Below are 11,904 nucleotides of genomic sequence, written 5' to 3' on the forward strand. Positions count from 1 at the left end.
ATTCCTAAAAGTTTGATAATAGGTCAATTCACTCTAATATCAAAACTGACATACTCTATTGAAACATGCGAACGAAAAATTGCTATGTTGTACGTGTGTAAGACGGAGACAACACATGCTAGTGCGACGTCCTCTTAATTGTGGTAGATTGGTGTCATGGGTGATGGGGTCCGTGCAAGCCCAGATTAAGGATCAATTGGGCCCCGGGACACCATACACTTAGTGGGCCCCCTTTCAACTTTAACTTCAAAATAAAATTGTATCATTACATATCAAAGACTTTATCTTATTGTATAATTTTTAACTATACAAAAAATATATAGGTCTTATCATATGTCATTTTACGCGGGGTTTTTTTTTTAACAATTATGAATCGATGATATAGAATTTCGTTAAAACAAAAAAAGACGCGTTTCTTTATTTTTAATAGGCAATTTTTTTAACAAATTTTTCAAAATTTTTATACACGCAGTTGTACCAATAATAAAATCAACTTTATTTTTTTAAATGGTAACCACTATATTTTTAGATGGATTCTGGTAAAACTTTTTTTCTGAACATTTTGACAGTCAAATGACTAATTTTGGTTCGCTAGGTTATTATAACTATATGGTCCTCTAAAGTTTAGTTTAATATGCATTACCTAATACTTTTAACTGAAACACCTAATTTACAAAAGCTAAATATATTTTTCTTATAACTACCTTTTTGTATACTTAAGTCTAGTTAAATCGGTAATCTAAAATGCTCAAAAAAAACATAAACAAAATTGTTGGCAAACATAGTTCATTATTTATAGTAATTTGTTGTGTTATATAATGGAAAACGATTTTATTTTATAATTATATTAATAATAATTTAGCTACTATAACTACCTACTTAAATAATATTTTTTTTTTTAAATTGTATTGGATGCATTAAAAAAATATATTTTGGGAATAAAGATGGGCCCCGGGACAGTACCCCTCTTGCCCTCCTCCATAACCCGGGCTTGGGTCTGTGCAGTTCGGTAGCCAAGGACTAAAATATCTCAGTCTGTGGGTAGCTCAGTGGTTGAGCGATCAACCACCAAGTAAGTGACCTAGGTTCGATTCCCGGTCCAGCGGCAAGATTCTTGGTGTTATTTCAATGTTATTACTTACACACGTGTCTATTCAAACAGGCGTTACACATGAAACAACCGTTTGTAATGTAGGTATTTTCAATTTTGACTGGATCTGTCTAATATATATCAAACGTATTTTAGTTGGTGATATCTAGGCAATACAACGGAGAAGTAGATGCAGTGGCGTGTAACATAGGGTCCAAGTGTTGCTCGGGCAACACCTTAAATATGGGTGGATACCCATGGGTATCAATAGATGAAAAAATAGATCATTTTATAGGTCGGTATAACAGTATTATGAGGGGTAGGTCTCCTAAAATTATTTGAGCAACACCAATTTTTTTTATGATACACGCCATTGAGTAGATGTAAGATTTAATATCAAAAGTTTGTTGATGCACACCTCGCAGATCAAAAAAGTTGAGCATAATTCTGCAATTATTTTTTTATGAGCGCCTGAAGTTAAAATTTTGATAAAATTCGTCAAAAGCATGAACATTTAAAAATTAATTTGAGTAAGAAATTCATAAAAAAATTTCTTTTTATATCTAAGATTTTAAAAATCAATACAAGTTTTTTATAGTTCCTCCATAAGTTTGTCTTCCTTTGCCAAAAAAAAAAAAAAAATCGTACCGGAATATCAAAATAATTTTTATGAGCAATTGAAGTTCAAATTATACAACCTAGGATATTCCCCCGATTTTTCATGGAACGATTTTGTTGTAATTAAAAAACGAATAACCGTAGATATACTTGAAGTTTAACCAAATGATTATTTTATCATTTTCTATATACTTTATTATACAATTTTAAAAATATTTTCATTCGTCTTGAGCTGTATACGGAAATTTATAGTTTTCAATTTTTATTATTTTTGTTTAGTATAAAATTTAAATAAAATTTTCTTCGTTGAGTCAAAAGGATTGAACATTTAAAACAAGGTTGCACGTTTCGGAAGTAGGTCATTCTGTAACCAAAAAATATATTTTATTTTTTTTATTTTAAAGTGTTCCTGACATACAAGGTCATCTAACTTATTGATAAAATAGTAATACCTTAAACCGAAGGCCATCTGACCATAGTATTAATTAGGCCTAGGCCAATTGTGGACAACAAAATTACAGGGTGTGCGAGTGCACACCCTGCCCCCCCCCAAATGGCGCCCCTGTACAAGAGTTTATTTTATTAACTATTATTAATAGTAATTAAGTAATTTATCAGATTGTATTCGACGACCGTGTGTCACCCAATACTAGAGAGCCTATATAAGCTTATATAGGCTCTCTACCCAATACCATGTAGGACGTAGGTAATTATCGTACTGTATATTATTGTTTACATCATTTGGACCATATTTTATATAGTACGGTTTTAAATCTATGTAAACAATAGACGTATTTAAAATAAAGCAAACTCTATGTAATTTTATTTTATTTTTATTGTGCTCATTAAGGTAGGTATACAAAAAGTGCCCAATGTATTGAATATGTCCAAAAAGTTTTAAAATATTATTTTATTATTTACCTATTCAAATTGAATAGTTATTATTTGTTTCTGTCTAAAATGAGAATATTTAATTAATCGTGTAAAAATGTTGTACAGTATATAATTATTAATTAAATATTTAAAAAAAATATTTTCACTTAGGGCTAGCAAAATAGCGCCGGGGCACAATGTTTTTCACATCCTACGAGCAGGTCTAAGTCGGCCTATAATTAATTTACACGATGACGGGCTGTTACTAATTTAAAAAAAAATTGATTGATTATTGCAATATTATAATATATGTTAATTGGTTGAGAGTCCGTCGTTCGGAGGGATCGTGTGATTTTTTACGTAGTTAAACTTGAACAGACTTGACATGCTGTCATGGAACAAAAACTTATGTACCTGTGCGATCTCCATGACGTCGTTGTATGACTAAAATTAAATCAATACTTCGCCACTTCGGATGTGCGCCGCGGCCCAGTGCCCACAGTTTTTAGTACGTTGCGTACTGTTTTATTATGTTTTTGTTTTGACCGTCCCCGACTCCCGAGCGCGTAATATTATGGTACGCAATTAATAATGACTGAGTCGTGTAAATGGCTACTAACGGCGGCGAGGAAGGAAGTCTGTTTGATTTGGACACAGTGCGGTCATTACATAAGACAGTAATTGCTCTGAGAACGGCTCTTGAGCGATCGAAAGCGGAGCTCGAGTTGGTGAAGAAGTCTTGTGGCGCCATGGATGATAAAAAGGTACCCACTGCAGACATTTCGACTGTTTCGTGGACTATATCGAATTAAATTCAATTTAATCCAATTTATTTCATACGAGTTATATCATATAATGTATTAATATATTATATCCCCTCAAAATATTCAAGTTGGTTAGTTGAATAGACACGACAATTTAAACATTATGTTATAAAATTGTAGGCGGTGATTTATTTATTTTTCATTTATAAAGACGCCTCAACTGCTAGGGTTATTGCGTTTCTGAAACATATTTATTTATTTATTTTATTGAAATATAGATAATATATTATATAGATTATTTATTTCTTCTCATACCCAAAAGCCATAGTTCAATCAATTGTTCTTATATAAGCCTTATTATTATTTAAATACCGTGTTGCCTCAATAAATAATTGTTTTATCATATTTTATTGATATATTATTTAGATTGTGTGTCAAAACTCTGAAGAAACTGATGAGATTGAGTTAATATTTACAACGGACGACAATATGAATGTGTCACCTAATGAAGATCTTGTGTCTATAGATAATGTTTTGGAAACTGATATATCAAAGTGTGGAGCGAACTCCAAAGAAATCACAAATTCTAAATATCTCAGTCCATTACGGCCTATTTTAAAGGATATCACATTAAAAACACAAGAAGTTGAAGCACAGACAGATATTACCGCTTTGCCCCTACAATGGCGTTCTGAAGGATTTTTAATCAATCAGGCCAAGACTACATCAACAAATACAACATTACCATCCAAATTTATTGTACCAGTTGACAAGAATACGCGCAAACAATGTTTGCGTGTATCTAAAAAAACTACAGAATCAAGAAGGGTCATGTTGTCAGACATTAATTTTACAAGTATGGTGCCAGAGTTATCAAGGAGTGTTGATCATTTGTGTCGGCAACCAGGACCTCTCACTCGTGAACCATCGAGATCAAAGTAATACCTATGATATTAGTTCAATATTAAATTACACAAACAATTATTGTTTATTTTTGTACAGATTTCCGCGGAGTCCCGGTTATTTTTCTGTTGGTTCATCATCTTCACGATATGATTTTGGTTCTGTATTTTCTGTACATTCGTCATGTTACCGATGTCAAGTAAGACCGTCAGTTATGTCATTGGAAGCACGACACAATGCATCGTGGTCATCAGTACCATCTTCTCCAACTAAATGCCGGCGATCAGCAAGTGTTCCATGTGAACCATGTGCATCATTACAAGATGTGAAGTACTCATCTACTGCTACATTAAAAGCAGAAGATGAAGTACCAAAGAAAATCAAAAACAGAGTATCATTTAAAGGTCAGATTATTATTTACCCAAGTTAGATAAAAAAAAATACTTATTATAAAAGTGATTTAGAATCAGGGAAATTGCGTTTGTCAATGCCGGATTTAAGGAAATCAGAAGGAGACTCAACTGATTCACTTATAGAAGAATCTGAATGTGTTGTTCGTAATGCTATAGACTGTCTCATCACTGGATGTCCCACGGGTATCAAGGAATGTAAAAAGCACAGACGTTATTCAGAACCGTATCACGTGAACATAGGTTAGAACACAATTGTATTATTTATTTATTCTAAATTCAAAAAAATGAAATTATATAAAGTTTTAATTTGATATTGATTTTTTTTTAAAGGGGGAATTTCTAACATCCTAAAAAATATTCTATGAATAAATAACAATAAAAAAAACTACACATTAATAAAAATATGGTATTCGTTCATTATGTGATCTACCGAGATGAAATTTATACATAGTGACATAGTTGTACATTATATTATTATTATATTATTTTATTATATTATATTATTATGTATACGCTTGCTTATTTTTATAATTTTATTACATAATTACTGATTTTTACCTAGATATAACTGTCATCTTACCTTATTCTGTTTGCCAATAATATCAAAGACTATGATAAGACAATAGTATAATTTAGAATACATAAAAAAAAGGGAAATTTTCAAAATAAATTTAGTAGGTGTTGTCTTGCATACCTATAATAACAATTTCTATATATATAAACAAATATAGTTATAATTTTAGTTATTATCAATTAATGTAAACTATAATTTAATAATGTAAATAACAAATATTAAGAAGTCATACAATATTCTGTAATAGAACTAGAATTCCAATGGCCAAGGGTTGTATTTAATAAAAAAAAAGTATATTGCCATATACTATAGTCTGTGATAACAATATTATTATGTTCATTATCGAAATTTATTAATTATTAGTAAATGTAAAGTCATTAGTTCAATGCGTGTAACAAAATAAACGAAATGATAATAATTAAATTCTATGGCATTAATTATAAATATTCAATCCGAGTAGATCACATACTGGACAATTACTAAAACCAGTACTTAATATTTAAAACAAAATTAATTTAACTTATACTACTTAAATTAGTGAGAAAAGTAAATATGTATAATTTTAGAGTGTTGTTCAATGAAAGTGCATGGCAAGCCATATTTGCCAAAGTCCATTTACGATCTTCAATTGAACGCCTATGTCAAAGTTATTACAAGCTTTGGTAAAGTAGTTGGTGGGCGACTGCGATATATAGGTCACGTAGCGACTATGACAGAACCACTAGTAGGAGTACAATTTGATCAAAAGATTGGTGACTGTGATGGATCTTTAAATGGGATCAGATATTTTGAGTGGTAAGTTTAACCAAAGTTTAAATAAATACCATTTTACTTTAGTAAGTGATTTGATATATTTTAATGTTTTCAGTGGAATCAATAACGGACAATTTGTTCCATTTCAAAAGATTGTTATGGCTTGGAGAGATATTTAAACATATAACTAATATCGAATATTCATAGAAAAATGTTATTTTATGTATAACAGTATTATTCAATTAAATCTTGTTGTGAATTTACTATAATCAAAACATATTTATATTATTATTAGATAAATTTATTGTAAACATTAATTAATAATTATTATAACATTATGTTTGAAATTTAAAATACTTTATTAACACAAATACAAAGAAAGTTCAGATGATAAAGAAAAATAATATTTGTTATAATTTGTTTTATCATAATTTGATATTTAACATATTTTGCACGGCTAAAAAATCAAAATGTATAACATTCTAAATTCTAAAATTATTACCTTAATTTGCTTACATAAAGGACTTGGAACTTATTCATTCAAGCCCAATATTATTTTTCATCTAAGCTCGGCTTTCATAATATTTTGATTCTTTCTGTTTTCTAACAGCCTGTATACATTTCGCCATAGTTGGTGAAGATCTACTAATGGAATCGGTCATATAGAAGTCTTCTAAAGTAATCTGTTTAACATTTAAAGGTGTGCTGACAGTCTGGGAAGATAAATCCTACAACAAAAAAACATGAATTTAATAAAATATTTACAAAGATAAACTATTGATTAAATTACTTTAGCTAAATCTGAAGCTTGAACCAAATAATTTGCTGGTTCTAGGTCTCCATATCTAGTCATGCTTGGACAAACATCAGTTAAACGGTCACGCACCTCATTTAAAGTGTCGTAGGGAAGTTTTACTCCCACAAACTAATGATCAGATCAAAACAATTAAATACATAAATTAAAATATATTATTGAACATAATAAAATCTTACTTCAGAAATTGCTCTGATAATTTTCCAGTCTGAGCGTGCCATTCCTGGTGGTTGTACAGCCATCAACGTTTGTTGAGCACGACCTTCAGTGTTAACATAAGTTGCTTGTTTTTCTGTATATGCAGCGCCTGGAAGAACAATATCGGCAATAGCTGCTCCAGCATCTCCGTGATGTCCTACATGAGAAGCAAATAACTGAATTTAGAATTTTTTCAAACAAATAATAACCTATTAAGTATTAACCATTAGGTAAAATAAAAGAAATAATATTTTTCTATAGAATGTATATCACATATTTGCAAAACTTCTTCAAAGATTATTCCTTTGAAAAAATACTTATAAAATAGATTAACATGATCTTATCAATTAAAATGAAAAATAATCAACAGGTGGTAATCTCTTGTAACAATAATAATTACACCGACAACTAATTTGAATAATATTGTGTATCATACTATAATATACTATTATTAGATCATATTACAAACAATACAATAATTTATTAAGAAAATATAAATTATACTCGAGATGCCATCCAAGATCAAAATAAATATCATGATATATGTTTTTCTACCCTAGATGAATAAATGATGTATGTATATTTTTATTAGTGACAGATATTATATGTATATTTTGATTAGTTTTATTTTATGACATAATGATGGAATGGCATTTACAGAATTGTTCACATACATACAAGATAATATCACAAGTAATAATGCTATTAAATTAATATTATGTTTACCTTGATATATAACTGTGGTTCCAGCAGGCTTGCACTTTGTTAATGATTCATTGTCAGCTCCTAATAAATAAAGTACTTTGGCTGCAGGTAGATTATTATAAGGCTTATAACCCAAGTCTAATGCAGCTACTTGTCCAGCAACTTGTTGCAATACATTAAGAATTTTCCATCCTTTATCAGCCTAATAATTATTGTTTGTTAGTATTAATTATAAAATATTGAATATATAAATTACATTTTTATTTAATTCTTGAGAAAGTTGCTGTGCTTGAGCCAAAAGTATAGCACCATCTTCCCGTTCAAATTGCTGAGCTCCTAAAATTATGACCGGTCGCTTAGCTTTAGACAGTTTAGCATAGAATGCATGTCTTTTTTCTGCTAAATCCTTGAGTATTGCAGGGGATTCGCCTAAATACTAATCAAAGAATTAGATAATTAATATCTATAATATTAAAAACAAACTTACCTCGTAATCATAAGATAGGTCAACTTTAGGGCCTAATAATGCTATTTCTAGGTCATTATGTACATATGATTTACGAATACGCGTGTTTAACAAAGGAGCTTCATATCGTGGGTTGGTTCCAATTAATAACACCAGGTCAGCTTGTTCCAATCCTAAAAATAAAATAAAATTTAGTCTTTAAAATCAGCTGAAAAAAATCATACATACCGGAAATGCTGCTATTTAATATGTAAGAAGATCTGAAATCAGTACCAGAACCTGTCATTGGGAATGGTTCTTCTGTGTATAATTGTTCACTTCCTAATCTGTTGAGCAAATCTTTCAATGCTATCATAGATTCAGCATCTGATAAGCCACCACTCACACCCACAATCTAAAATAACAAGATTAAATCAAGTGTACAACTAACTCTAATTTACTATTACATTTCCATTTGCATTAATTAATGCTCTAGATGTTGCTACTAATGCATCTTCCCATTCAACTGGTACTAAATTTCCTTTATTGTCCTTAACTAATGGAGTGATCAATCGTTGGCGTTTAAGTCCATCATACGAAAAACGTGATTTATCTGATAACCATTCTTCATTGATATCCTAAAGTAACAAAATTCTATTAGTTTATGAAAATAATTTTGGTGTCGTTTTAAATTACTTCATTTAACCGTGGCAAAATTCTCATAACATCACCAGCTCTAGTTGAAACAACAATATTGCTTCCTAGTGCATCCAAAACATCTACACTATCAGTCTTTCTAGTTTCCCAAGGACGTGCAGAGAATGAGTATGGTTTACTGGTTAATGCTCCTACCGGACACAAATCTATTACATTGCCACTGAGTTCAGACAAGAACATTTTCTCTATATAAGTTCCAACCTTAATAGTAAAAACAAATAAACAAATGGTTTAAAAATTGAATCTAATTTATGTAGCATATAAGTAATAATAAATATCTGAAGATAGAATACCTGCATATCAGAACCTCGACCAGTCGTTCCTAGATCATCAACCCCAGCTACTTCTGAAGCAAAGCGTATACATCTTGTACAGTGTATACACCGTGTCATTATTGTTTTAACAAGTGGCCCAATATCCTTATCTTCAACAGCCCTGCCAATTATTAGCGATTAATATGTATTTAATAGTTTAAAACAATAAAATACCTTTTGCCACTATAATCTATATCAACAAAACGGGATCTATCACTGCCAAATGCCATACTCTGATCTTGTAAATCACATTCACCTCCTTGATCACAAATAGGACAATCAAGGGGATGATTCATCAATAAAAATTCCATAACACCTTCACGAGCTTTGCGAGTTAATTCAGAGTTTGTTTTAATTTTCCATCCATTCATCACTGGCATGGCACATGCAGCAACTGGCTAAATTAAATAATTAAAAGATAAATTATAATTTATTTAAATATATAAGTAATAGTTGAACATACCTTAGGTGATCTCTCAACTTCGACTAAACACATCCTACAGTTTCCGGCAACAGCTAAACGTTCATGATAACAGAAACGTGGAATTTCTACGCCAGCAAGGGCAGCAGCCTAAATAAGCAAACTTTGTTAAATATCTCTTCATTATTTCAATAATTTATCAAATAATTTTTACCTGTAATACTGTGGTTCCGGGATCTACGAGGACTTTTTTATCATCAATGAAGACTTCAAGCTTGGATGGCGGAGCCGGAGCATTAGAATTTAGTCGAAATTGTCCAGGCGCAACCACCAAACGAATACAAGGCACAGTACGCTGAAGCGTTGTCCGAAACATGGTAATTAATTATGTCTAATAAACAGTTATTTAAAAAAATTTAAATGAGCGTCCAATTCCACTTGACATAAATTAAAATTCAATACTAATAAGTAATAATATGTGTACCGACTATAATAAACCTATTATATAGAAAATGATGAAGAAATAAAATAGTTTGATAAAAAATCAAACCAAGTTCAAATGATAATAATCATATGATATTCTGATACCACTTTATACCAAAAATATAATACCGCGGCCAAAGATAAACAGGTTACGAAACTCCGTGAAAATCCATAGATTTATATTAACCTAAATATCTTAAGAGGCAAATATGCTAATAATAATAATTAATAATAATAATAATTAATAATATTAATACTAATAATACTAATAATAATTATTTAATGAACATTGAATAGTGGCTGGCAGGCATGGTGTTAGGTTCATCATTAATTGCTGCATGACAAAATAGATTTAAGATAATATATCTTATAGACAAGTATCACGGACGTAGATGTACGTCGTATGTACGTCCGTGACAAGTATATATAAATAAATTAAATAAATAAAAAGGCGGGCAAGTGGGTGTCGCTCTGGAATGGCGGACATTTTCCCCCCGGACTTTTCCCCCCGTTTTTTTTTTTTTATTTTTAATTATTTACCTTCGAATATAAAATTATTATTTTTAACACATATTTTTAGCTTTTATTCATATTTATTTTTTTTATTTTTGTAAAAACTGTACGTTAACTAATAAATCTTTAATCTTAATTTCAATAAAAAATAATAAATAATATTGAAAACAAGTTAAGTCAAAATATAATTTTAAATAAAAGTAAAATAGTAGTAAACTAATATTGAATTAGATGGGTAACATTGAAATCTAAAATTGTGTCCAAAACCCAGTCAATTACTAAGACTATTAAGATAACATTTTTATACAATCTTACATCGTTATGAGCATTATCGAGTCAATATTTTATATCCAAACTGTTCAAAGCAGTTTAGTAGTGGTTTAGTGGTTATAGTGGTTATATACGTTTTAAAATAAAAATTATTGTTATACATTTTTTTTTTTGTGATCATGGATAAAATACAAATTCTTAAAACAGACAGAGGAGGTTTAAAAATTGTTTTTAAAGACACATAATGCACATAAAGTACATAATGCTACAACGAAAAATACAGGTAGAACAAATAATTTAAGTGAAGGTTTCAATAATAAATTTAAAAGTTTGATAAGAACTCAGCATCCAAATATTTGGGTGTTCATTGAAGCACTCCAAAGATCAAATGCACTTGCAAATATTAAATTATTAAATATTCAAACAGGTATAGTTTTTACAAAAAAAAAAATAAATATGAAAAAAGACTAAAAAATATGTGTTTAGGAATAACAAATGAATCAGAAATAAAAAATTTTTTACAAACTGCATCATTTTTATGTCGTCATTTTTAGCCAACTGTATTAGTTATTCATTATATTTTGTTTATACAATCTTTTTTTATTTTTATGTCGAAATTTTCAGCCAATTGTATTAGTTATTAATTTATTATATTTTGTATATACAATGTTTTTTTTTTATTTTTATGTCGGATTTTTGGCCAACTGTATTGTACTATATTATATTATTTAGACAATCTTTTATTTAAAATTATATTTTTATTATTTTAATTATTTTTTATAGAAATTAAGATTAAAGATTTATTAGTTAACGTACAGTTTTTACAAAAATAAAAGAAATAAATATGAATAAAAGCTAAAAATATGTGTTAAAAATAATAATTTTATATTCGAAGGTAAATAATTAAAAATTAAAAACAAAAAAAAAACGGGGGGAAAATGTCCGCATCTAAAAATTTATCAGGGGGAAAATGTCCTACTACGCCGAAAACAGCCGGGGGGAAAATGTCCGGATACCGTCGCTCTGTTGTACACTT

At 29.6% G+C, this 11,904-nt stretch overlaps 2 protein-coding genes across 3 annotated transcripts in view; one reads left to right on the plus strand and one right to left on the minus strand.

The window, feature by feature from the left end:
• The window catches only part of LOC100168451, a 7,868-nt gene extending 1,698 nt beyond the window's left edge, over positions 1 to 6,170 (plus strand). Inside the window, exons 1-6 of one of the 2 annotated variants that reach the window (XM_001942870.5) lie at positions 2,224 to 3,345; positions 3,772 to 4,283; positions 4,348 to 4,652; positions 4,713 to 4,901; positions 5,802 to 6,030; positions 6,104 to 6,170. In XM_001942870.5, the coding sequence (XP_001942905.3) occupies positions 3,190 to 3,345; positions 3,772 to 4,283; positions 4,348 to 4,652; positions 4,713 to 4,901; positions 5,802 to 6,030; positions 6,104 to 6,167 (1,455 nt within the window). In that variant the 5' untranslated portion in view covers positions 2,224 to 3,189 and the 3' untranslated portion in view covers positions 6,168 to 6,170. Of the gene's footprint in view, positions 1 to 2,223; positions 3,346 to 3,771; positions 4,284 to 4,347; positions 4,653 to 4,712; positions 4,902 to 5,801; positions 6,031 to 6,103 lie in introns of those variants that run through there. The other variant, XM_008185571.3, reaches the window with a different exon arrangement.
• Positions 6,171 to 6,247: 77 nt separating this feature from the next.
• LOC100162912 (NADH-ubiquinone oxidoreductase 75 kDa subunit, mitochondrial) lies at positions 6,248 to 10,104 on the minus strand. Its single transcript, XM_001942706.4, has 13 exons — positions 9,817 to 10,104; positions 9,645 to 9,752; positions 9,356 to 9,579; positions 9,161 to 9,302; positions 8,847 to 9,068; positions 8,618 to 8,788; positions 8,400 to 8,565; positions 8,193 to 8,344; positions 7,962 to 8,141; positions 7,727 to 7,907; positions 6,982 to 7,157; positions 6,779 to 6,913; positions 6,248 to 6,716 (listed from the first exon to the last, which is right to left on the minus strand). Exons 1-13 carry the CDS (start codon positions 9,976 to 9,978, stop codon positions 6,552 to 6,554), a joined length of 2,184 nt encoding a protein of 727 aa, XP_001942741.1. The 5' UTR covers positions 9,979 to 10,104; the 3' UTR covers positions 6,248 to 6,551.
• Between the last annotated feature and the right edge of the window lie 1,800 nt (positions 10,105 to 11,904).

The sequence above is a fragment of the Acyrthosiphon pisum genome, chromosome A1 (genome assembly GCF_005508785.2).
Source record: "Acyrthosiphon pisum isolate AL4f chromosome A1, pea_aphid_22Mar2018_4r6ur, whole genome shotgun sequence".
Lineage (NCBI taxonomy): Eukaryota > Metazoa > Arthropoda > Insecta > Hemiptera > Aphididae > Acyrthosiphon > Acyrthosiphon pisum.

Coding starts and splice junctions, on each gene's coding strand:
- LOC100162912 (XM_001942706.4), bottom strand. CDS start 9,978: ATGTTTCGGACAACGCTTCAGCGTACTGTGCCTTGTATTCGTTTGGTG. Junction 8,142..8,192: donor ACCTATCTTATGATTACGAG/GTAAGTTTGTTT, acceptor TTCTTTGATTAG/TATTTAGGCGAATCCCCTGC. Junction 6,914..6,981: donor TTATCAGAGCAATTTCTGAA/GTAAGATTTTAT, acceptor TCTGATCATTAG/TTTGTGGGAGTAAAACTTCC.